This window comes from Poecilia reticulata, linkage group LG1, assembly GCF_000633615.1.
Source record: "Poecilia reticulata strain Guanapo linkage group LG1, Guppy_female_1.0+MT, whole genome shotgun sequence".
Taxonomy (NCBI): domain Eukaryota; kingdom Metazoa; phylum Chordata; class Actinopteri; order Cyprinodontiformes; family Poeciliidae; genus Poecilia; species Poecilia reticulata.
In genome coordinates, this window is record NC_024331.1 from 26,787,526 (window position 1) to 26,809,993 (window position 22,468).

The 22,468-nt window shown below is 38.9% G+C and overlaps 2 protein-coding genes and 1 long non-coding RNA gene across 3 annotated transcripts in view; 2 read left to right on the forward strand and 1 right to left on the reverse strand.

The window, feature by feature from the left end:
* Nucleotides 1-775: 775 nt before the first annotated feature.
* On the reverse strand, nt 776-14,626 carry LOC103470109 (metal transporter CNNM1-like). Its single transcript, XM_008418287.1, has 10 exons — nt 12,900-14,626; nt 8,322-8,465; nt 8,055-8,195; nt 7,500-7,669; nt 7,327-7,417; nt 6,126-6,271; nt 4,970-5,249; nt 4,027-4,131; nt 2,797-2,901; nt 776-1,045 (listed from the first exon to the last, which is right to left on the reverse strand). Exons 1-10 carry the CDS (start codon nt 14,338-14,340, stop codon nt 966-968), a joined length of 2,703 nt encoding a protein of 900 aa, XP_008416509.1. The 5' UTR covers nt 14,341-14,626; the 3' UTR covers nt 776-965.
* On the forward strand, nt 6,234-7,792 carry LOC103470105 (uncharacterized). The gene is made up of 3 exons (XR_534451.2): nt 6,234-6,356; nt 6,545-6,676; nt 7,345-7,792. It is a non-coding gene; the product is annotated as an uncharacterized LOC103470105 (long non-coding RNA).
* A 3,244-nt stretch (nt 14,627-17,870) lies between the features above and the next one.
* hoga1 (4-hydroxy-2-oxoglutarate aldolase 1) overlaps nt 17,871-22,468 on the forward strand; it is a 30,896-nt gene continuing 26,298 nt past the window's right edge. Inside the window, exons 1-2 of the mRNA XM_008418299.2 lie at nt 17,871-18,455; nt 19,692-19,820. Coding sequence (XP_008416521.1) covers nt 18,257-18,455; nt 19,692-19,820 — 328 coding nt within the window. The 5' untranslated portion in view covers nt 17,871-18,256. The remainder of the gene's footprint in view (nt 18,456-19,691; nt 19,821-22,468) is intronic.

Consider the following 22,468-nt stretch of genomic DNA (forward strand, 5'->3'; position numbering starts at 1 on the left):
TAATAAAATCTTTAAACACATTTTATGGGGGAATTTTACTGCCATAAGTCGAGAGAAAACATTTCCAGTCTGAAAACAAACTTCATCTCTCAAAACTTCTGCTCTCTTTCAAATATTCACTGCGTTCTCACAAACCTTTCTCCTGTCGCTCAAAACTTGTCTCTGCTCGGATCAAATCTCTGCCTGCTCGCATTCATTTTCTGCTCTCTCTCAAGACAAAAAGCATTGTTGCCTGGCAACCGTCTCAGCCAATAGAATGAAAAGTAGAAAAGCGCAGTAGAAGGCGCAATAACGTCAAACACAGAGAGCGAGCTCGGTGTTTTGCCAACCGCCATAAAGAAGAAGTGTTTGTTGAAGTAAATATGGATGCTAACGGAGGAGCAAATCTCACTATTTTGAAGTTGTTGTCCGACCAGAGCCAGCATATTAACAGCGTAACCTTCATAATAGTCCGCCATGTTTGTTGTTTTTCGTTCAGGTCGGATGAATGCGACCTGGATGTTCAGATTTATTTGAAAAGATCGGATATGTATCAGATATCCAAATGGCCCGGGTTGAATTCGAAAAAAATCCGACTTGTGTTGTTCAGGCTTATGAAAAGATAATCCCAAATCGGAATTGGGTCACTTCCAGGCTGCAGTGTGAACGCAGCCTCTGATCCCTTTGTATATGTGGATGATTTGTGTTGTTACTGTCATCTGTTGTGACTTTCATGTCAATAGAAATATTAGAAATATCCACCGCATGTCAGCTGTGTGTGAAAAATGTGTAGTGGTAAAGATGAGAGGCTATAGTTTACTTCTAATTCACAACCTGAAGTCAGAAAATGATCTTATTGACCAGCAAACTCCGGTAGGTTTCGTTTAAAGTCGCCGTCAGTGCACAGTTTTCAGATAAAACTCTGATAGTTGTAGTCTTTATGAAGCCATCAGATGATGGCGTCTTCTGCTCTGTTTCAGTCACTGCTAGGTTTTCACCAGCGGCTGCTCTGAAATGTCCTCTGGGGTTTTGTCTCCTTCACGGGACTTTTTCCGTTTCTTGTGACCTGAGAGGACAAGAAAAGTAAAAAAAAAAAAAAAAATGCATATATTCTTTTTATGTATAATTGAGTTCAATTTGATTAAAGTTCAGGAAATGTCCAGTATGTAATAACACAAACATTTCTAATTTAATTCAGTAATTTAGGTCTATTGGTTGTTTTTTGGGCCTGCAAAGAGTTAAAAGAGAAGTAGCATTATTTTTTTATTAATGCTGAAAACATCAACCATTATTTCCTTTGGATGTTTTTATCATAATATTTGTAGCTACTGATTCTGATGATATTGTTTTTGTTGTTTAATCTCATTAGGAGCAGCAAACTTTCTGGTCTTGTGCCGCTCCTCTGTAATGCGGGAGTCCCACAGGGCTCAAAGTTTGGCCCAATTCTTTTTTACTATGAAGCATTTCTACTCTTGAGTAAAATTTGTGGATTTTCTACCCACTGAGTGAAAAACAAACAAAAATTCACCAGACACAGACCTGCAGTTAGTTTCTAAAGTTTTATATTGAAAGAAACTGATTTGTAAAAATTTAGTTTTCTGAGATTTTGTTATTTTTTGCTACTTAAATTAATTATTGTCATTTTCACCCTTAAAATACCAAAATTTCTACTTAACCTTACATTTTGGTCCATCTGATGATGTAATCTTTAGACATTATATGATTGATAATTGAGTAGGTTTTTCACCAAATACGTTTTTACTTTTACTTGAGTAACAATATGTTGAAGTAGTACTGCTCTTCCTTAAGTACAATTTTTGTGAACTCTGCCCTCTTCTGGACTGATGTACAGCAAATAGTCATTTAGACTCTGATGTTGTCTTCTGATTTTAGATTTATCTGCTGCACTGGACACAATGGGTCATGATAGTGTTGCTATTTTAATAAGAGCAACAGATTCACATGTGGTTCACAGACATTTTCACACAAAATCACGTGTGGATTTGGAATCTTTCATGGTAAAAACCCATGAGATTTGCATGTTTTCACATGGGTTTCAACACTTTTTCGGAAGGGTATGTTAAATTATTAGTAAATATGTGATACCCATGTGATATCTCCAGTTTTCACTATCTACTTATTTGACTGCTTCCCCCAGTCAAAACTGTAAAAAGATGAAGAGTTTCAGCGTTATTCAAATATAAGGCAATTAAAGGCAACATTGTTTTTGTAGACAAGTTTCAGATGAAGTTTTAAATAAAAGTTGTTCTATAAATAATACTTTCAGTTCTTGGTTAGTGAAGCCTTTACATCGTTCCATACCCTCACTCTGCAACCTTTATTTAAATTATTTAATACTTGTCTTACTGTCTTGTTTCACTGTAAATGAGAGCAGTTATTTGGTTGGCTCTCCAACATAAAATGTCTTGTCAGAAGTCCACATTCTGTTTAGGTTGTTTTTTTAAAACACATCTTTTTGCTCTGCAGAGGAAACTAAGCAGGCTTTTAGCCTTAGACTGAAGCTGAATGGAAATTTGAAGAAACTACAGAGGAATACAAAGTAGGCAGGTTCAAAGCACTGATGAACGTTTAGACGGTAGGGTGTGTGTGTTTGCCTGTGTGCATAAGGTTTTTATACGAATCAAAGCTGCTGAGGAAGACAGAGAACAAAACAATGAATCAGAACAAACTGCACATTCCTGCATGGTTATATCTGCTCTCCTTTTTTAAGATTCAGCTTCATCTCTGATGGTTAGTGTCAGATTAAACCGTTACAGGAAGTGACATCACAGCGATATATGAGAAAGAGAGACTAACTAAGTTTGAGTAGCAGTTTCTTGCCCAGCGTGTCCTCTGAGCCGCTCAGCGACATGCTGCTGATGAAAGGCGATGTGTCTGTTTCTATGGGAACCGAGGCCATGTCTGAAAAACAGAGACAGAGATCTGAATGATCCTGGTCGTCAGGACAGGACGCATTAAAGCGACATTTTGGATTAACTGAAAAGGCGTCATATGGTAGAATTACATAACAACCAGAGTCGTCTAAGTGTTTTCTTTAATCACATCGTGAACTTTATTCTTGATCCTGTGGCTTATTCAGGCTTCTTTTGGAAATGCAAAATGCCCATGGAGTGTTATTGTAACAGATGATGAACCAAAGTTTTCTTAAGCGTCAGAAACACATACTTGTAAGTAGGGCTGGACAATATGGCTGAGAAACCTGTCACGAAATAAGCGTTTCATATCAGTCGATATCAATACTTATTGATTAATTTTATGTTTTAAATATCTGAAATATTACCAGACTGGTGGCACAGTTTTCACTTCACGCCGTCGTTTTTTTTTTTTTTAGGAAGTTATCAGGCAAAACCTTAAACTGTTGCTGTGCAAGTTACTCAAGCTGTTGCTAAGCAACAAGAAAGTGAGTGAGTTGCTAAGCAACCAGAAAGTGAGTGAGTGAGTGAGTGAGTGAGTGAGTGAGTGAGTGAGTGAGTGAGTGAGTGAGTGAGTGAGTGAGTGAGTGAGTGAGTGAGTGAGTGAGTGAGTGAGTGAGTGAGTGAGTGAGTGAGTGAGTGAGTGTCACCAACCTTACTTAGCTGGCCATGAGAAGATGAGGGCCTACATCTCCCAGAATGCTGTGCGGTTTTGGATCAGAGTTCAGTGAATTTTTTGAATATTGAATATTCTATAAGATGGATTACCTTTGGATACTGATCAGATCATGTGTCTGTCGCAATGTATATTGTTGTTGATTTATTGTCCAATCCTACTTGTAAGTAAACCAGCATCAAAGGTACTGTTTCTTTAATCACATCATAAATTAAAAAAATAGTAAAACTGTAAAATGCATTTTTGGTATAAGGTGCCTTCTTCAGAGACCTGGAGAATGTTTGAAGTTTGGTGACTTTTCATTTTACGAGGCAATGGTATTGGTCTAAATGTTTATCACATAAACCCACAGAAACACAAAACAAGATCATTCTGTCTTATTTAACATCCACAATTTGTTTCTTCAAGCTGGTTGTTACAGTCAGGAGTCGGACAAACCTGAGTGTGTGTCGGTCTCTGATCGGTCCTCTCGGATGTACGGGATCTCATCCATCCTGAGGAACACAGAATCACTGGGACTCTTCTGACCGTCAGACTTACTGCCTGTAGCACAAACACAGTCATCATTTAAGAGCAATGTGTATCCATCACAGTCCAAACATTGTGATTTGCTCATCTGGACTGGACCTGAACCTAAACCAGAGGAGTCCAAGCTTATTGCCCTAAGGGACGAAATTGTCAAACTGAACACACTGAAAAGGCGTCATATGGTAGAATTGGCCACCTTTTTTTTTTTTTATTTACCAATAAATTTCTTGTGCCTTTTCATTTTATAAACAAAATGTGAAAAGTCTTATAGAAACAAGCAAAACAGACTTTTGTAGATGAGGGATAAGTAAATCATCGTAAATCCAGATATAAGGAATTATAAACTCTATTATTACCTGACAGGCTTTTTTTTGTTTGGTTGATTGTGAACTAGATTTTTATTTTCGTTTAAGTTAAGTTAAAAAATGATCAGACTACTTGAGTAGTCTTTTTAGAGACTACTTTTTTACTTTTACTTGAGTAAAAGTATGCTGAAGTAGTGCTATTTTTACTTAAGTACAATTTTGCATGTATTCAACTCAGTTAAAGCTGCAATCCACATCTGACACTTTAATAATACTCAGTTTTCAGTTGACAACCATGAGTTTGTCCTGGTTTTCTCTACGCCATAAATTATATTCTGACATTTACTTTTACACCCTCTGCTCATCTGGTCTCAGTTGTGACCTTTTAAATGTGTGTTTGAGGTTACTGAACTGTAAATACTGTCCTGCAGTACATTAAAAATTACATTTCAGGCAGTTTCTTTGTCTCCCTCTAATAATGATTCACATAATCTCCTATTGGATCCAGTCTGAACTGCTCACTATCGGCACACCACAGATATACTTACGGACGATGCGGTTCTTCTCATTCAGCACCGAGGTGCTGTGTGGGACGCTGGACTGTTGTCCTCTGGTTCGGGCCGAGCTGGGCCGGCTGGGCTCCCTGGGCGGGGGCAGCAGGGTGGCTGTGGTCGGCTCGAAGGGCATGAGCGTAGCAGCGTTGCCTGTGGCTGAAGGGTCAGGGGTCGGGGTGTTGGCCTCTGCCAGGCGGATGTCAGCATCAGGAGTTTGAGGGGAGCTGTCCATCCTGGTGGCTGTCAGCGCGTTCTGGTAGTGGCTACGCGTAATCTGATACACAGAAGCAGAGGATTCTGGGTATTAAAGTTGAAAGACTACATGGTGGCTTTTGTAATGTTACACAGTAAAACGTTAACAGCATTAATTTGATTTATTTAGTCTGTCAGAGGGAAAAAATGTAGGTGTTCATTTTTCTAAATATTTTCACCATTTCTACATTTAGGAATGTCAAGAGTTCCAAATACATATTTAAATCACAAGATAAGTATTTTGTTTACAAACTAATTATTTAGTTAGGAAGCTAAATGTTTAGTTCCAAAATAAATATTTATTTTTCTAGCCAAATATTTATTTCCAAACTAAATATTTAGTTTGAAAACTCAATATTTAGCAATGAACATAAATATTTAGTTAAATAGCTTGTAGGCAAGTATTTAGGTCCAAGCTCAATATTAAATTTTCAAACTAAATATTTATTTTCCAAGCTCAATTTCAATGTTTTTTTTTTTTTTTTTTAGAAATTAAGCTAAAATATTTTGAAAGTAACATAAATATTTAACATTTACCTTGTAACTAGCTGATACGCAAATTAGCTTACCGATAAGCGGAAATGGAATATCAAAATAAAAGCAGGGTTTTGCGGCCCTCTACATAAACCTTGCCGCTAGCGGGACTGAATCGTTGCTCAAGTGTTTTTTAAATCATGAATTATTCTCTTCTCGACATAGATGAAAACAGAGGACGTGCCGATTTAAAGGCTACACAGACTCATGGCTCTAGCAACCATAGCAACGGTTTATGCATCAACGTCCACTAAAACACTTCCGGTTCATGATTGATTCGCCCAAATCAATCATGGGCGATTGATTTGGGCGGTATTTGTAGAAGTGAAGTTCTACAAATACCCAAAACATGACCTCCGTGTACCTTGATGATCTGCAGAGGGGTGAGCTGCCTCACGGAGTAGTCCGGCAGGTAGAAGCTCCCTCCTCCGTTCAACTGACCCAAACTTCCGGCGTACAGCATGGACTCAGAGCGCTCCAAGCCGTTGCTGTGAGAGGGCGATCTGTGGGCTGTCAGGGAAATAAGTGACCAGACAGGAACAACACAGGCAGAACATGCTGCTGTTGCACATATTTACATCCTGATTGGCTGAAGGTAGGCCGCTCCTGTTTGTGTTGGTTTAGTTCATCTGTTTGTATCAAAGTGTTTAAATCTTATGTTGTGTTGGAGGAAACTGTGACTCAAGTTTACTCGTCAACTGTTATGCATAATTTCACAGTGCATCGAGTTTTAAAAACTGGTTTATTGTGTTTTTGTCTCATTGGTGATTTTTGTTTGGTTAGTAAGTGACGGTGTGGGCGTCACGAACAGACGCAGCCTTCAGACCTGAGCCAGGCCGCCATCTTGGAGAGATCTGAACTTGGCTCGAAACTCGCGTTCCCTATTTATTCTGTTTCAAAAGACAGATGTCCCAGGTAATGGTGGAACTTAATTCAAATTATTAATTGAGTTAATCCCAATATATATTGACAAAATAACCAACATTTTCAATTCAAGCACACTTTTTGTTTCTAAATTAGTGAGTAAAGAGATATACAAGCTCAACAACAAATATATTTGTTGTTTGGTGCAAAGGTACTCGGCTTTGAAGTGTTTCTGTATCCACTGGTCATTCATGTAACTTCTTTGAGAAAATGCTTTGGAAACGTGGACTGTGGACGCTGACATTAGCATTGTCTGCGCTACTGTAACATGTTTAGCATTGAGATACTATTTGCTACACAACTTGCACATAGCAACCATCTTTTCCAGTGTCCCATCAGATAATGTTTTTTAAGCAAAAGCTCTGTCTGGAACCTTTGTATATATATATATAAAAAACATGATTAATTGTGATAAAATTTCTAACATGTCCAAATCTACATGATTAAATAATCGAAATAAAAATTTTCTAGTCCCAGGATGTTTAAAGACTCACAATCTGGCCTATAACCAATAACTTTAATAATTAAAATTGCCTGATCTAGCTTTGATAAAGACTCTGTTGGAACATTGGGGAGCAATTTGCAACCAGAAAGACCTGATGACATTCACATACAATATAATAACGTGTGTGTATTTGTACCACTTGACATGATGGCAGGTACCCCAAAGTAAGAAAAAGCTCCGTTCTCAAACTTCAGCGCTTCTTTACCAAACTCCACCTCAACTCGGCCCTGGAAAACAAAACACCACAGTAACACGCATGCTGACATCACAAACACCTGTGCAGGTGAAGAGTAAGATTACAGTCGGTACCTGCAGGACCAAGATGAAGTAGTCGACCGGTTTGTTGCGGTGGAAGAGGAAGTGGTGCTGAGCTCGTTTGCTCTTCTCGTCGAATTTGAGTTCCTGGACCACACTGGGGTGCTTGATGAGCCTCAGCAGGATCTTCTCTGAGATGTGCGCAGGTTTAAAGGGCTCCACCTCTAACAAAGGAGGAGCTTCAGTAACATGGCACAGTCTGCCAATGTCTCAACATTGTAGTTACAAAAGTAAAGAGATGATCAGTGTTCTATTTTTTAAAATAAACCAGTAAAGATGTGCATATATTCATTTTTAGTCTCTTTTCTATAAGACACACGTGTCAAACTCAAGGCCCGAGGGCCAAAACTGGCCCGCCGTAGCTTTTTATGTGGCCCTCTAGACTCATAAATAGAACCGTCAAAATAACAGTGTGCTTATGCGCTAATGCATAATTGTGAGTTTATTGCAGATTTTTCACAAAAATCCCATCCCAACAGTGTCATACTGCCACCACCGTGTATCTCCATTGGCATAGTGTGTTCTTTGAACAATCGTTTCCTGCGATACCTGTGGAGAGGAAGCGATGTGTTGCCAAGAGCAGCTGAGGGGAAATCTTGACTTTCATTTCATTTTCTGACAGTTTGAAGATGGAAAAGTCCTGCTGCTTCCTCTCATGGTGGGAAACCCGCCGCTTTGTCCGGTTATCAGCTGAGGCGTAAACCAACACACACAACATGAGTGTAAAATCATCCAGCTCCTCAGAATCCCATGCTAACTTCTCAAACAGTACAACCAAGTGTGTGTGCGTGTGTGTGTGTGTGTGCGCATACATACTGTAGAGATCCGTCTCATCAAGAATCTCCGACTTGATGATTTCCTCAATCACGTCCTCCAAGGTGACGATGCCCATCACCTCGTAGAACGGGTCGCCCTCGCCCTCGTTGTTCACGCGCTGCACGATGGCGAGGTGAGACTTTCCTGTAATCGCAACAAGTAACTTTCACCCAAATAATCACAGCTGGGTAGGAACTACTGAGTAGCTTTTTTTTTAATGTACTTTAGGAGTATTTCTACTATGCTGTACTTTTTGCTTTTAGTTCAGTAATTTTATTATAAAGTATTTCTACTCTTGAATAAAATTTCTGGATTTTCTAAGAAAAACAAGCATGTTTTAACGTAAAATTCACCAGACACAGACCTGCAGTTTTTGTTAAAGTTTTATAAGTTTTTTATTGAAAGAAACTGATTTGAAAAAAAAAAAGTCTAATTTTATATTTTTTGTTACTAATATGCATTATTGTCATTTTTGTCCTTAAAACACCAAAATTTCCACAGAATTTTATATTTTGGTCCATCTGGTGATGTCATTTTTAAATATTGAGACTTTTTACCAAAAGCAGATTTAATAAAAGTTCAATCTATTATTATTATTATTATTATTATTATTATTATTATCATTATTCCTCCTAATTAAAAAAACACACAATATAATTCTTCCTAATTGTTGTGTATGTGCTTGTGTTGTGCATTATACACAATAAAGTTTATCTATTCAAAATTTAATATATGAAAGATATGTTTTACATTTTTTAGTTTCTGAACATCTTAAAATGTTGCATAATACCAAAAAGAAAATATGATTTATTATTAAATACAGACGTGTAACATCATGGCCATTTTCTAGCCCAGACTGTTTTGTGTTGCCCACAAAACACTACTTATAAAGTAACTCTTCACATTGTCCAGCATCCAAGCATTTTAACTGAAAATTGGCTGGAAGGAAAAACTCTTGTTCACAAACAATAAGAATAACAGCAATCTTGAAGGAATCAACTTGTGCAGTGAAAAATAATCAGTGAGAAAAAAATGGAGTCTTATGCAAAACAAAAACGTAAGATGAGTAACTCATTATGAGGAACATGACGGATAATATAAAACTGCAGTCATCAGAACATCATGGTGTATTTAATTTGAGTTCATTATTGAATATATTTGTACAATAACTGAGCAGCGGAGAAATGCTCTCTTCTGCCGAACGCCTTCAAACCAAAACTTCTGAAGCGCAGAATGAGAGTTGAATTATGCAAAAACTAACGGAGGATATTAAACGAGCAAAGAGACCAGACAGCATGAAGGGCATGAAGTGAAAATACAGCCGACTGAATATTTTATGAGGTTCTCCGGTCCAGGACAAACAGCAGAGGGCGAATGTTTCAGAAAACACATTTCAAAAAGTTCAGAGTCACAAATTGCATAAAAAGAACAGATTTTTAGACTAGATTGACTATTACTTTTTCAAATCAGTTTAATCGATGGCTGCATTCTGACTTGGATTAAATATTCCTCATCCAGGATGTGTTTGTCTAATTCACGCTGAAGCTGCTCGCCTCCATACCGGCACTTTGCTGCAGTTGTTGTTCACAGCAACGGGGGGCTGTTACTTGGCAACCTGCAGTGTGTGATTCACGCTGCTTAGCATTCAGGCCAAATATTCGCTCTCCTGGTTCTGCAGGCTTCTGGCTGCAGCTCTGCACTACTGTGAAACGCAGCCAGAGCCGTGCTGAGGATCCTAATTTCATCCACATCGACGGCATTTCAGCTTCTGGTCACTGAATGGGGGACATTGTGTCCCAGTGCCTCCAGAATAATTAGATTTCTGCACTGTAAAACATTTGGAGGTGGTTTAACTTGAAAACAAAAGTCTAACTGCTGCCTGGAAAATGACATTAAAGTCACAAGAAAATTTTATTGGTTTTAACTCAGAAATTAAAGTTCATGAAGTCGATTTAACAACAAGAGACAAGTTGTCTAAACATTGGTTTTTAAATTCATTAATCTTGAATTGTGAGTTTTAACTTAATGCTGCAATTTAATCCAAATCATTATTTCACAATATTCAAGAAAGAAATCTGCCCTCACCTGGTTAAAGAGCCACATTTCTCTGTTATTCTACTCACATTATCAAGATAAAATATCTACTTATTTTACTTTAGAATAATTAAAATTCTTGTTTCAAACTGCATGAACAAAATTTCTGATCTGATAATAAATTTTATTAAACTTCACAATGAATTTGGCTCAGAAACATTTAGTGTGAACAGGACTTTATCCTCAAGCTTTAAAATAAACATTTTCCTTAATAAAACACCAGAGTCTGATCAACATAACGCACTTCCATCTCAGGAAACAGAAACATGCCGCTAAGCATTCTGGGAAATAGTTCCCACTCCCGTCTTTTAATGAAGTTTAGACTAAATAATTGTGAGAACAAGACCACTGAAGGAGCTTTCTGTCATTTTTGTTGAGTTTTTCTTCTGCTTCTGCAGCATTCTCATAGCAAAGAGAAAAACTGGCTGCAGAGCCAGGAAGCGTTCCTGCAGAGAGGAGAGCAGAGGGCAAAAGAGATAATCCGCCATGTAGATTATCTCATCCAGGTCATCTACATGCAGAAAGCCTGATTACTTTTAAAAGGAACAATTGTGATTATGTGGCTGGTTCAATATTTATTCAACTTCTGGAGCTCCTAAAACAATCACTGCATGTTTAGCAGATTGGCAAAGTCTCTGCATTGTTAAACTAAATAAAGACTAATAATCTGATGATGTGTCCTGTAGACAGGATCTGCCTCCTACGTTTACTGCTGTCCTCACCACAAACCCAACAGAAAGAAAAGTGCTGAGTCCGCAGCATCCGTGGACGAGGCGGTGGAGAGCAGGGAGCTCTGTGATTGGCTGGAGCGGACCCCACCCTCAGAAACAGCCTGACTGAGACCGCAGAGCCTCTGCAAACTGGGCATGACTCTTGGTTTTGGTGCAGGGCGGGCTGTGCCTGCTCAGGCTGCAGGTTCTCACGCTTTCTGAAGCAAGAGGCCGGCTCGATTCACGCCAACACACACGCAGCTTTCTGTTTTACTAAATTATCCACTTAATCCGAGGAAGATTCTGGATTTCAGGAATCAGATTGACCTCCAAACGTCGCCTGGTTGCAGCTTTATGCAATCAAGTGACTCATTTGTTTGGGACAGAATGCTGAACTAAATGTTTTCTCGGGTATTTTTAGGATATTTCAGTGTTGCCATGGCAACAAATGATGTGCATGCGCTGCAAAAACACAAAATCTTAGCAAGTAATGTTGGTCGAGTTTCTCGTGCAAAATATCTTGCAAATGTAAGACAAACTAACTTAAAAAGCAGCTTTTCAGCAACACACAGAGGTGTGTTTAAAGTAAATAATTCCTTCATATTGATGAAAAAGTTTTAGTTCTGTTGGCAGGTAATTTAATTTATAACAGGAAAAAAACACCGACAATTACAAATCAAAAATCTGGAGTTAGTTGGGCTACTTTACCTCACAAAATCATTCCCGCACCTTACAAGAAAATAAATTAATACAAATGTTCTGATACTTTTTACCAAAGTTGCATTAAAACTACAAGGTGGGCCATGAGTTTCCATACTTAGGTTACTGTAAAATGTACATTTCTTATATATCTCAGACACCTAAGAATAAGAAATTATACTGATGGCTGAATCGTGAATCATGGTTGGACGAAACTTTAACAGAAAACGTGGAACAAGCATCACTCACGACACTGGAAAACTGGAAATGTTGCAGATCAACCATGAAATGGTCCAAGATGTGCAGCGATTACACAAAGTCCCACAAAGATAAATAAAAAAAAGGGCTGTCCAATATAAAATGTTTATTTTTTCTATGTATGGAAACCTAAAAAGCAAATCCAAAGATTCACCAGAGCCTTGCCTCACAAAAATATTCACACCCTTTAAACTCAGAGATATTAGAAAATAACTACTTTAAAAAAAATGTGTTTATGAATAAATGCACTGCAAAAACACAAAATCTGACCGTTTTTTTTCAGTCTACACTGTAAGAAAAAACCGTCTTAATTTACGTATTTTACTGTAAATTAGAGACGGCTTTTTGTTTGTAGTTTCTGGTGCAAATGTCGAGTACTTGAATTGAGACAAAACTAACATAAGTAGCTTTTCAACAAGATGTAGGAGCTTGTTTTAAGTCAATTTCACTTAACTTACATTTTACTTAAACTGAAATATAAATAAAATAATCTACCAATGGAAGTAGGACGTTTTCATCAGTATTAAGGAATTATTGACTGAACAAGTTCCTATATCACCCCGCCTCTCGCCCGAAACGTTGGCTGGAGATGGGCACCAGCAACCCTCCCGACCCCACTGAGGGAAAAAGGGTGCAAGAAAATGGATGGATGGATGGAAGTTCCTATATCTTGCTGAAAAGTTATTTAGAAGTTAGCTTTGTCTTTTCTTAAGTACTAAGACATTTGCACTTGAAACTTGACTGCAGGTTTAATGTTTTTGCCGTGTGTTGATGGAGGTTTTAGTTTAAATCCTAGTTGACTGAAGACGCTCCTCACCTTTTTTAAACTCCTCCAGCATCGCGTCCAGCTTGGTGTCGTTGAAGACGCAGTGCAGAGGGTGTTTGTAGAACTGAGTTATGGTTTTCAGCGGAGTGCAGTCGTCCGGGTCAACGAAGGCCAAGTCCTTGACAAACAGGATGTCCACTATGTTGGACCTCTCGTTCTCGAACACCGGTATCCTGGTGTAGCCGCTCTCCATGATCTCCGACATGGTGTTGAAATCCAGCACCACGTCCGACGCCAGCATGAAGCAGTCGCTCAGCGGCGTCAGGACGTCCTCCACCGTCTTGGTGCGCAGCTCCAGCGCGCCCTGGATGATGTTCAGCTCCTCTTTCACCAGGTCGTGGTACGGGTCTGTGACGCGCAGCATCTCCAGGAGCTTCTCTCTGGTGTAGAAGTTGGAGATCTCCTGGTTGAGGATGAGGTCCAGCAGTTTGCTGATGGGGTAGGAGATGGGGAAGGAGAGCACCATCAGCAGCCGCGTCACCCAGATGGTTTTGGACGCGATGGCCAGGCCGTGACGCGATGCCACGGAGTGAGGAAGAATCTCCCCGATGAAGAAGATGCCAAAGGCGCAAATGACGGTGGAGAGCCAGGTCATGCCCAGAATCTGGCACATCCACACCGCCAAGGACGCGTTGATGATCGCGTTGCCCAGCAGCAGCGTGCACAGGACGTAGTTCCCATGCCGACGCACAGATTCGATCTTCCGCGCGTAGTTCTGCTCCTTGTCGGTGCCGCTGTTCTGCAGGACTTGTAGCTCCACCGGGTCGAGCGCCAGCAGGCTGAGGTTCAGTCCGCTGAAAAGAGCCGATAAGCCGAGCAGCAGGACGGAGACCAGGACCTGCAGCCAGAGCTCCGGGACAGCAGAGCGCTCCGTCACCGCGACCCAGAAGTCTCTTGTCCGGTAGTGTTCCCACTTGGACCCGTCGAAGGCGCACATGGAGTAATACTTAATCTTCTCCCCTCTTCGCAAGTCTTTGGCCAGCAGCTCGACCAGCACTGAGTTCTGGCTGGAAGCAGACTTGAAGGAACCTAAAACCTCGATGTCGGACGTCCTGGCGTTCTTGTCCATGCACATGTTCCTCTTGGGGTGGACCTGTCCCTCTCTGCCGGGACTCGGCTCCTCGATGAAGGCGATCCAGGGCGCGGCATTGTTGGCGCGAGTCCCCGCGGTGCGGTTGAGCCTCTGCGGGGAGGTGGAGTAGTACACCCGCAGCATGAAGCGGGTTCCCTCCGTGGCTTTCAGCACCCCGTCGTCCACGGACAGCTCCGCTCCGGTCTCCTCCGGACGGAAGCCGAGCAGGCAGAGAGCCGGGGTGGGCAGCAGCCAGCAGAGGCCGAGCAGGAGCCACAGGCAGCGGGGCGGAGAGAGCGGAGCCCCGCGGCACTGCGGGGACCTGAGGCAGCACCGCGCGGCCTCATCCTCCGCAGCCATGATGCGGTGTGATGAACTGGCTCAGTCCGAGGATCCGGAGTCACGTGGTGCCGCCTGGTTCCGGTCCATGTGGGAAAGGGAGGGACAGTCAGCGGTCCGTTTTAACGGCGCTGATTCAACACAGCGGAGGAGATGCGCCATCAGCGCCATTACGTCACTTTCTAATAATAGGCGCGAGCTCAAGAGTTGACATTGTTCTCTTTTCAAAATCTTTGCGCCTTTTTATGATGACATCCAGCAGGAAAACAGCGGATTAAACAGCAGCACTACAACAGTCAGGGAGGAACAGCTGCTCCTTGGATAGTTTACCGGAAACAAGACTTTTGTCGACCAAAAGTTTTCAAGACTTTCCGTAGTGGGATCATTTACTGGATTTCAATTCTTTTGAGACATATTTAAATCAGACTAAAGCTGCTGTAATTACCTTTCTTTGTTAGAAATGTTGATCTTTTCGTTCTCTTTATCTTCCGTTAATATTGTATAAATATCCTCTCAACATGAAAGTATTTTTTGAGTTTTAACTGCACTCACGATCAGATTCAACAACAAAAGCGTTGGAACAATCACAGAGACAGTAATTGCAGATGTTTGAAGTCGGCCATCTTGTTATCAGAGATTTCAAAGCTCAGTAACAGTAGCAGTTATTGCATTTATAAAGATGAGCCTACATTCATAGGGCATGACGGATCTGTCTTCCTTTGCACTGCAAACTGAACCCTCAGACTCGAGTTATTTTCTGGCTACACAGTGAAGAACTTTACAAAATTTGACTTAAAATTGAGTTGCCAGTCATGTGTTTCTTCTAGAATAATCCAAAAGAATAAAGACAGAAAGAGCAAAAGGAAGAAAGAAAATAGTAACATGTATTGTTTTATGGGAATGCAAGTAAGTAACTTTGTTTGGGTTAAAATGAAATTATATTTCTTTATGTAAACTGGACTTATTGGTTTAACAAGGTGTCTTGAAATTGAATGTGTTGCTAATGTTCTCTATTTAATTATAATTTGTGTCCACATGAGGGCGCTGTTTAGATGTTTCTCTGGGAAAGTTGATTAAAGTCTTTTATTTATTCGGGTTTATTTATGCAGAAACGCATCTAAAAGGTTCAGGACTCTGTCCTGCTTCATGGGTCCCAACAAAACGTTCACACTATTTAACCACATCAAACATCAAATCATTTCCTTTCAGCATTTAAAAGGACAGTGAGACGATAAGGACCCTGGTTAAAAATCGTTACTCTTTAACAAACTTAAATGTCCATCCATCCATTTTCTTTCACCCTTGTCCCTCAGTGGGGTCGGGAGGGTTGCTGGTGCCTATCTCCAGCTGGCGTGCCGGGCGAGGGGCGGGGTCACCCTGGACAGGTCGCCAGTCTGTCACAGGGCAACACAGAGACACACAGGACACACAACCATGCACACACACACTCACACCTAGGGGCAATTTGGAGAGACCAATTAACCTGACAGTCATGTTTTTGAACTGTGGGAGGAAACCCATGCATGCACAGGGAGAACATGCAAACTCCATGCAGAAAGACCGGGGCTGGGAATTGAACCCAGAGCCTTCTTGCTGCAAGGCAACAGCTCTACCAACTGCGCCACTGTGCAGCCCCAAACTTAAATGTATCTGTGCAAATATTAGATAATTTAACCTTCAGAAGAAATGAAGCATTGTTTCAATAAAACAGAATGAAGCAATATTTTTCCTTTCACTTTGTGTTTCTATGCACAGTTTTGTCTCCTTCGTTTCAGTGTTACCTGAATAAATTTTTTTTATTAAGGACTAGAAGTGAAGATCTTTCTTCTCTAAGCAACTGGGGCGGCCATCCCTGAACACAAACTTACAAAATGTATCAGTCTGGATAAAGATGGAGCGATGAAGGCAGTGTGATTGGAAATGAGTCTTTAAACAGATGGACAGAGGTCAGGTTTTATTCCTCAGTGAAATAATCAACTAATACAGTTTCAGATAGATTGATTTTATTACAGACTCAAAGTCCAAATTACGTAAAAGAACAATCAAGGATAACAGTAATAAAAAGAATAAAAACACTCCTAAACATACCAATGTTTCCAGAACACAGATGTGTCTCTTACTGAACTATAATTACATTAGTCAACAATACGATTGTTTCTATTGTTAGACTCGTTTAATGGGCAAATAAATTAACACATGAGATTTCTTAAAACAGCCAAAGAGCTGACACTATAACAAATTACTTAATGTAAGTTATCCTTGTGTAGTAATTAGAAACATATTTGTTCCAAAAAAATGATTTAAGTGATAAAAGAAGACAAGTGATTTCTTCATTAGCATTGGGGACCAATAACTGAGCCCTGAGGGACACCTGAACTGATGTAGTAAAAAATAATGTTCCAGTTTATGTATTTATTATTATTATTATTATTATTATTATTATTATTATTATTATTGTTGATGATGATTATTGTTATTTATTGATTAATCCTAATGTGGATCAGCTGGAAGAACATCAGGTCAGCTGCTGCTAAGTTACAAACCCAACATGTCGGTGTTTTTACTCACAGCTGCTTCTTTCTCAGGCTTCAAACTTTTTTTTCTTTTTCTTGTTAAGTGATCAAATAGAATAAAAAGATGACTTGTGTTCATTGAAACCTTAGAGGTGCAGAAAACTCTTTTGCCATTGAGAAAATAAATGGAAAAGAATAATTTGTGCTCTTTCCAGCTTCTTATAATTCAGTAAAAACATGAAGCCAGTGTAGATGTGGATATGATGAGAGGAAGCTAATAAACTGCGTGCATTGAGTTCATGAGCAGAAATGGATAAATGACATCCATGGGAAAAGGGGGAGCTGGTATGAGGTGAGAGCCACGGGGAACAATCAAGTTCCTACTGGCAAAAGCTTCAGGAAACGGAGAAATCAACAGATTTTTAATAAATTAAATGTGTTTCAAAGTTTGTCCACACGGTGGCAGTAGCGCAAAGGCTACCGGCGCTTCCCCAAGCAGACGCCAGGTTATGTTTTAAATGGGTCACCTGCACTAACAGAGTAATGAGGGGAGGATTTCATTTATATGTCATTTCGTAAATTAGCAATGGCCCAATTCTTCTGCCTGCCAATCAAAGTTCAGCTGAATGTTAGTGATCCTGTCACTATTTTGATTCTTTCCACGTTTCTTTGTCTGCACGACGGAGAATCCATGAGTGGGAGATTTTCAAAGACTTTGAAAAACTGGTTGCATTGTTTCTGAACTCCAAACGGGCACTTATTGTTTTCTGAAATATGAGTTTGCAGTGACAAGATTAAAAAGCAGAACATTTTCAGCATACTAATATAAAGTTTCTTGTATGAAGAAAACATTCATTATCTTGTTTTTCTTTCTCAAACATTTTATGGTTTTTGTCATTAAAAACCTAGCCATAAAAATACAATTATTCATTTTTACATTGCAAGAATTTTTTATAGACATAAAAAAATATTTCTAAAAGTCTTCACCATTATAATTTAGCTGAACTGAGGATAAAAATAAATAAAAATGCCTCTTTGACCAAAGAAATGTGGCTGCAGGCTAAAACTGTCAGGTATTGTTCGTCCTCAAACCCGCCAGTAGGGGGCGCTTTGTCTACGTGGGCGAGGCCAGACGTCCGTATTAATATGCAGAAAAGTAATCTTTAAAGTATTGGCGGTAGTTTGAAGTAAGCGCGTTGCTTTTAGTGCAAAGGTCATCTCTGTCACATGACCTCTGCAGCAAAGCGGCTCCAAAAGGAGAAAAAAAAAAAATCGAGTGGCTTCTGGTCAGTTTGAAAGCTGTTCAAACCCGAATCTGCTAATGTTTAAAGGACAGTTAGTGATTAACTGGGCTGGATAAGGGTTGTTGGTTTGCAGCAGCTGCACAGACAGCGAGCGGATCGAGCCGCTCTGCCCGCCTCAGCATGCTCTGTGCCCGGGTCTGGACACGCTGTGGTGTCCGGTACCGACCGTGGAGACGAAACGTGAGCCACAAGGCCGCCGCCAGGCTGGATCTCAGCGGCATTTACCCCCCCATTGCCACTCCGTTCACCGCCAAGGAGGACGTAGACTACCAGAGGCTGGAGGAGAACCTGCAGAAATATGACAAGATACCGTTTAAAGGTTGGAGCTCAGCTCAGACAAACCGAACCGTAATGCTTCAATAATGATCCTTCACGTGTTAAACACTGGACCAGAAAGTCTGCATTAAATACATGTTGTTGTTTTTAGTGTTGCAATAAGTTTGGCTGGTTTTCAACCCTAAGTTTTAAAAAAAAATAAGACAAAGTTCAATGTTGAAGAAACGCACAAAAACTCTTGTCTGTCGCCCCCTACCGTTCCTGAGTTGGTACTACGTTTTTATTTATGTATGGATTTATTTCATGTAAAAACACATAAAGATAAAACAATAACCCAGATACAGAAACATAGCAAAACTAAACGATGCAAATCAGAAGCAGAATGCCTTTCATTGTCGTTGTACAGAAACATAATGAAATTAAAATTTTACACATCATCCAAATAACAAAGACAAACACTTCTCTTAAAATAATAATTAACTGTGTGCTGTCCAGGTTCTCCATAAGTTAGCAGAACTATCCCGTTATCCCAATGAGCAAGAATGGCTTCTGTTTTTTAATTCACAGCCACAAACTTAAATTTCAGGTGATACACCAACATGACTGGAAGGATAATAATGGATGATTTTGTTAAATGTTCACAAATAAAAACCTAAAACTTGTGGTGTTTGTTTGTATTCAGTTCCCTTTACTCAATAATTTTTAGTTTAAATGTTTGAGGGCTTTTCACCATCAGCTTTTCAAATCTAGAGACTGAAATCTTTACTGACATTTTGCTTATTTTACTTTAGAATAACTTGAATTCTTCTTTCAACAAAATGTATGATCTGATAAAGAATTTTATTAAATTACGCTCGAAAACATTTAGTGTGAACAGGACTTTATATTCAAGCTTTAAGATAAACATTTTCCTTAATAAAACAGCAGAGTCAGATCAATGTAACGCACTTCCATCTCAGGAAACAGAAACATGCCGCTAAGCATTCTGGGAAATAGTTCCCACTCCCGTCTTTTTCTTCTTTCAGTTTTTTAAGTGCAAACCTAAAAACTAGTTTGTTCAACTCTTGGAGGTTTGACTAAATTAATAAAAAGTTAACACAACATACTGCTGTAAGTTTATCTTTCACAAACTCACATTTAGGTTCAAAATCTAAAACTTTAAATTTATTTGACTTAAAGAGTAGAAGATAGTAGACACAACTATATGCGGCTCAGATGTTTAGTAAAAAGCCATGGTGTGAGTCCCAGGTTAACGTTGAGAGTGTTTCTGTTGCTGCAGGTCTGGTGGTTCAAGGCTCCAACGGTGAGTATCCGTACCTGACGGAGGAGGAGCGGGTGGAGGTGGTGGCGGCGGTCAGACGGTCCCTGCCGCTGGGGAAGCTGCTGCTGGCCGGATCAGGCTGTGAATGTAGGTGGGATTAGACTCTGTTTACACGTTTAATAGACATAAATACACACATTAACAACAAACACACACTTTTCAGATCTGTTGGGTACAAAGAAAAGTTCAAAATATGCATTTGATCAATTTCTGATTTACTTGGAATACTGGAGGATTTATGAAAAACTCATTTTAAAAATGTGACTGTTAACGTTTAATCTAATTTTTAATTCATGGTAAATGGCATAAAATCTAACGGATAAAGTTCTGCTTTGTCATTTTCTGCAGTAGCAGAGTGAACGCAGTCAGGCAGCGTTAAGAAACCAGTAACGATTTCATTTGTTACTGAAGCACAAAGCCACTCGTTAAAATAATAATAATACAAAAATAATTTCACTTGCTGCCCCTTTAATGGGACTATTTAACATGAATAAAATACATATTTTAGGAGGAAAATAAAACTGGGCAACGTTCAACCGGCATGGCAACATTTGCCAGGAATTGCTTTCCATTTATTCCTGATGATGTTGATGTCAATGTTGCCCCATATTTTCTTCTGTTGCTTTTTTTTTTTTTACCATATTTTATGATTTATTTATTGCCTGGTAAATGTGATTGTTTTATGATTCCTCTGACTGTAGATTATTTATTTTGCTGTGAGACTATGCTAAGCTTAAAGATTAAGTTTATTAGAGCAAAAGAAGAAACTCAATTAAGTATTTTTATTATTATTTTGATCCCAAAATTGTCCTCTGCCTCTAAAAGTGAAAAGGTTATGATGTCATCATGTGTGCTGGTTATTTGATTTTTAGCACTGTAAGGTTTTATTTCAGTGCCTTTAAATTGAGCTTCGATGTGCATTTAAGCCTGAAATGATCTGAAATGTAACACGGTCCTCCCTGTGTGTGCGGCACCATCTGGGTAACGCTTTTTGGTTTTTGTGCAACGAATCTTATGTTACCTGTAACTGCGCGGCAGCTAATGTGCTGAGAGTAAGACAGGTGTAAATATGAATCATAAAATCATATCAGGAGTGGCAGAAATCTCTTTATTTACCTGTGGAAACAAGGTCAGCTGCTTGAAAGGTCATTAAATGCTGTAACACACAAGTATTTTCTTCATATGGATTCATTAAATATTGTTTTTTTTTTTCTTTTTGGCAGCTTTATTTCATGTTTAGTCTATTTTCGTTTAGCTAATGTTGTTTATATGTTTGCATGACAGAGTGGCTGAGTGAGAAAATGTCACATTAACAATAAATTTTTTATCAAATCGTAGCTTTCTGAATCAAACCATGACGTTTCTCTCCTTTTCACAGAATGCTTTGATCGTCCAGAATAATAATTAAAAACAATTAGATTTGTAAGGAGGAAACTATTATAAGACATAAAAAACAAACTCTCTCCATCCAGTGTTTTGAATAATTAGTACAGCAGCAAAGCACAAAAAATGATGTTTGACTTTAATTAGAGGAAAAAATGTAACTGCAAAGTAAAAACAATGTGAGTTTTTTTTATGTTTTCTGTTTATGTTCAGATTTTCATTCCAAACTTTTCAACTTTTTAAAGTTTTTTTCTCATTTTCAAACACATTACAGTTTAATTTAAGATTGAAAAAAACAATTTTTAATGGTTAGGTAGATCTCATTAGGAAAAAAACATCTCAAAATGTAAGTTTAAGTTTTAAAATACTTTTTCAGTTTTACCACAGACGCCGTCACGAATGTTTAAATGAAACATGGAAATGTTTTATCCTTTCAAAAACAGCATAAACTCTTGATGAAGTTCATTATTGGTTCGGTTAAATCCAATCTTTGGAGTCACAGAGGGTCAGTAAGAACAATTACAATAAGATGTATTTCACTCGTTTTTAATCAGACATGTTTTTATTGAACGCTTTAGTGTTTTAATTAAATTAAAAGGAAATTGTGTGATTATAGAATCGCATGAGAGGAACAGGAAGTTTAAATTAGATTGCAGCGACAAAGGTTGCACAAGATTTTCATATTTTGTCATTTCTGTGCTTCTAAACAACTTTTTACACTTTTTTAAAATCTTCATGGTGCGTTTAAGATGCACATTCGATTTTGTTGTGCTTAAATAACTCAAAAAGGAATATATGAATATTTTTATTAAAAATTGAGCAATACCTAAAAGCATCCTCTGGAATCAAACAATGGGAAACGATGAATAGTTTTTAGAGTCTTGAAATGTTTTCTCACCTTTAGCTCAAACTGAACTGATGAAATACAAATTTATTTCTTTAATTTGAAGGTAAAAGCTAATTAAGCTTTATCTTTTTTTCTGTTTTCCCCACACTTAAATGTTTCAGATCATCAAACACATTTTAATCTCACACAAAGATAATGTGAGTAAATATAAGATGTGGTTTTTAGATTGTTTTATTTAGGACAAAAAGCCATCCTGGCTCTATTAAGCATTAATTCGCCCCTAATGACTGGTGGTGCCAGGCTTTGCAGCAGCAGCTTGAACTCTTATCAAGGTGTTAAAATAATTTTCACTCAGTTTTTTGCATTGTTGTGGAGAAACTTTTGCCCCCTGCAGAGCTTTGAGTTTAGTTTTGTTTTTAGCCTTTTAGAAAACCTGCAAAATGTGAATTTTGTTCTGTGAGGAATGTCGACCATCCATGAAAGACAATGAAGGCGTTTTCATGGT